Raw genomic sequence first — 3002 nt, 5'->3', positions numbered from 1 at the left:
CCCCCCATTCAAAATCCTGGCTACGGGCATGAAAGGGGCATTATGTAAACAGAAAATATTCTCAAGGACAAAATGGAGCGTTGCAAAAACCTCTGACGTTAGTTGGCAGACAGAATCAACCAATTTCTATGTAGATGAAGCAGCCCACGAATTGTCTTGACATACCAGACAATGCATATCAAACTAGCTGAAGTACGTGACGTCTCATATGTCGATGTGTCTGACATGTTGTTTTTACTTCAATATGTTTACGGTTTCCTCACATACCGATTTGTTGCCTGTCTCTTGACTAACTTGAGGTTATTTAGTCATAAACCTTCAGTCATTTCGTAGGCCATGTTGATTTGATTATATGGATGACATTCTCTGGGAACCCCAAAACTGATGCGCGCGTGCGAATAAAAGAAAAGTTGCTTTCGTTATGAAATCTACGTGGTCATGAAGGTTGAACAAATGACACAGAGTATGGTATGGCGAATAATCGACTCCTCAAATTCATTTCTATACATTTTACAATTTTTTTTGTAACTTATAGTATATATTTGGTCATTTTGCAACTGTTTTGAACGATTTGCAGTATGGTTGAAAATTATTTTTGGAAATGACCGAAAATTCATGCGCGCGCGGATTTCGTCCATATAATCAAAGCAACATGGCCTTATAAAATTACACTTACCGAATACAACATTGCCTTGATGAGTAGTTTTATGCCAACAGTCATTTTAAAAATAGGCTTGTTCATTTGCGCTACCACATAAAGATCGAAGTACCCATTCTGCTCATTTTGGACCATTGTTGTTGAATTTTAGCTTGGAGAAATACTCACCGTGAATTTTTAGTTGCTCTCGTCCGAAAATTCAGCGCAGTGAATAATCAGTCATCTGGCGAAGGTTGACGAGATCGACTAAAAATTCACGGTTTGGGTTTTTATTGTGTTGGATAAAAGTTTTAATTTTAGAATTATGGATTCTACCCAAACGGATGAGCCTACATGTACATTCGAATTTGGACCTTCGAAATTCATCACAGTATAAACATGGTACACAACCAACTTCTTCACTGCAGATCGACAAGAACTAAAATATTCAAACTGGAAAGACTATCTTTAATTTAAGTGTTTAGTAGAGTAATATGGGGATGTGAAGAACATTCTGTACTTACGATGAGGCTTCTGAAAGCGGCTTGTCTGCAGGACGGAACGGCGCACAATTGAGACTACGTGCCGGGAGATGATATAGATATTGAATAAACATATCTCCTAGAAGTTTTTTTTTTATTTAAATAAAACAGCAAATGCAACCATACTGGTGACGCATTCAAGGTCGAGCACTTACATTAACGTTACGACTGGCATAGACAACAATGAAATACATGAACACAGTGTGCACTAAAGCAAATGTTGTAAGAAAGAAATGGTTTGGTGTAACAAAATCAAGAGTTTGTAGCCGCCAGCCCAGCTCCACCTTATATAGTAATGGTGACAGTAACTAAACACAGCCGTGGCGACTCTTGATTCGGGCTTACCTTGCATTACCCTCAGCAAGAGTCGTAGAAAGATCCATTGGCAGAACTGCACATTTCCCGTTGGCTGCCCGATGCTCCGTTTTCGCCCCGTTTTTATTTCTGTCCCGAGCTTCCCTACAGTATAAAATCACAATTGGCCGGGTTGCCGATGTTCAGATCGGCCTAAGTATTCCACAGCGCGACCCCAAACTACTAAACTCGCTAAGTTTACAAACGGCGGCCATCTTGTATATAGTCGGGAATGTCCGCTAACCCCCGTCGGGGAACGTTCGGTAGCGTCACGATTACCGAGACGCGACCGAAAGCGGGAATGTCCGGTGCGGCCATCGGTAACGTTCGGTAGGCTTTCTGGTTATGATCGGAGCGCTTTCGGTCGCGTCTTACATACGTTTTGCCATGATCAAGTCTTTATCATGTTTCCTACACACGTTGTTTACGTGCGAGAACGTGTCCAAATGGATAAGTGGTTCTTCGAATCGTCACCTCCTGGAAACCGACAGAGCTCAGCAGCCGTTGAAACTCTCGGCCGGACCGTTGGCGGCCGCCCGTACACAGCATCATGAGTAGGTCGTACTTGTGGGCCACCTCTGGACCTGTCTTGTCATCTCCTAGCATATGTTCGACGACCAATAAACCTCCCCCTGTAAGCAGGTACAATAAAGGGTCAATGCCCCATCCCGCGGTGTATATAGTGTGATAATCCCGGTGTATATAGTGCGATAACCACCGGATAAACCACAGAGTGAGCATAGCAAACGAGGTGGTTAATGAGGTAAATTAAGCCAAACCACAAAATACTTCTCGGTTATCGCACCTGACCAGGGATTATCTCACAATATACGCCGAGGATAAGGTGGGTCATTAACGTCATTATCGTATAGCCTATCCAACTGACACAGTTATTTGGCACAGATTCCTTTATAACATACAAACGCTTTCATACTTAACATATCATTTCAATATATTACGAATATAGTTTTAACTTAACAGTTGTTCTTTCTTTACAAAACGCAGCATGGAAACTAATCATTTTTCGTGGGGGTGTCAAATTAAGTCTTTTTCTGTTAAGATTTCATTTATATCTTTTTACTTGTGTTGCAATTTCAAAAACATTATTCAAAATAAAGTACAATACATTTTAATACATACTACTGATAAATACTGCAAGTCTTAACACTACCGTTAGTGTCCAGTTTCCAGTATAATGATACGGTCCAAAAAGTGGTCGGTTATTCTGATAACCGGTGGGAAATCTAGCCTTCTGATTGGTTGACGTCTTCTGGCTATATGATAATGGCATTTATCCCGTTTGTGGCGATATATGTACGTTAGCTACAGTAGAGCCGTGGGGAAAGTATGGTATATTTTATCTTTATCAACTCCTACGATTTCCATCCTTCTCCTCTCTTGTTGAAATATGTGTAGATGAATTTATGGAGATTTTCATCGCATCGTAGCTCTCTTTCTCTCTCTCTCTC

The 3002-nt window shown here is 40.9% G+C and overlaps 1 protein-coding gene across 2 annotated transcripts in view; it reads right to left on the bottom strand.

Annotated features, from left to right (window-relative positions):
* Positions 1-1140: 1140 nt before the first annotated feature.
* LOC109477119 (acetylserotonin O-methyltransferase-like) overlaps positions 1141-3002 on the bottom strand; it is a 10026-nt gene continuing 8164 nt past the window's right edge. Inside the window, exons 7-8 of one of the 2 annotated variants that reach the window (XR_002140641.1) lie at positions 1525-2165; positions 1166-1215 (exon numbers count right to left, since the gene is read on the bottom strand). Coding sequence is in view for 1 of the 2 variants with exons in the window: in XM_019778178.1 (XP_019633737.1) it covers positions 1945-2165 (221 nt within the window). In the remaining variant the exon portion in view is untranslated. Of the gene's footprint in view, positions 2166-3002 lie in introns of both variants that reach the window. The other variant, XM_019778178.1, reaches the window with a different exon arrangement.

Source organism: Branchiostoma belcheri, unplaced genomic scaffold (assembly GCF_001625305.1).
Source record: "Branchiostoma belcheri isolate BF01 breed outbred unplaced genomic scaffold, Haploidv18h27 scaffold4, whole genome shotgun sequence".
In the NCBI taxonomy this organism is placed as follows: Eukaryota; Metazoa; Chordata; class Leptocardii; order Amphioxiformes; family Branchiostomatidae; genus Branchiostoma; species Branchiostoma belcheri.
The sequence above is the reverse complement of the archived record's forward strand: the minus strand, read 5'-3'. Positions and strand labels throughout refer to the sequence as shown.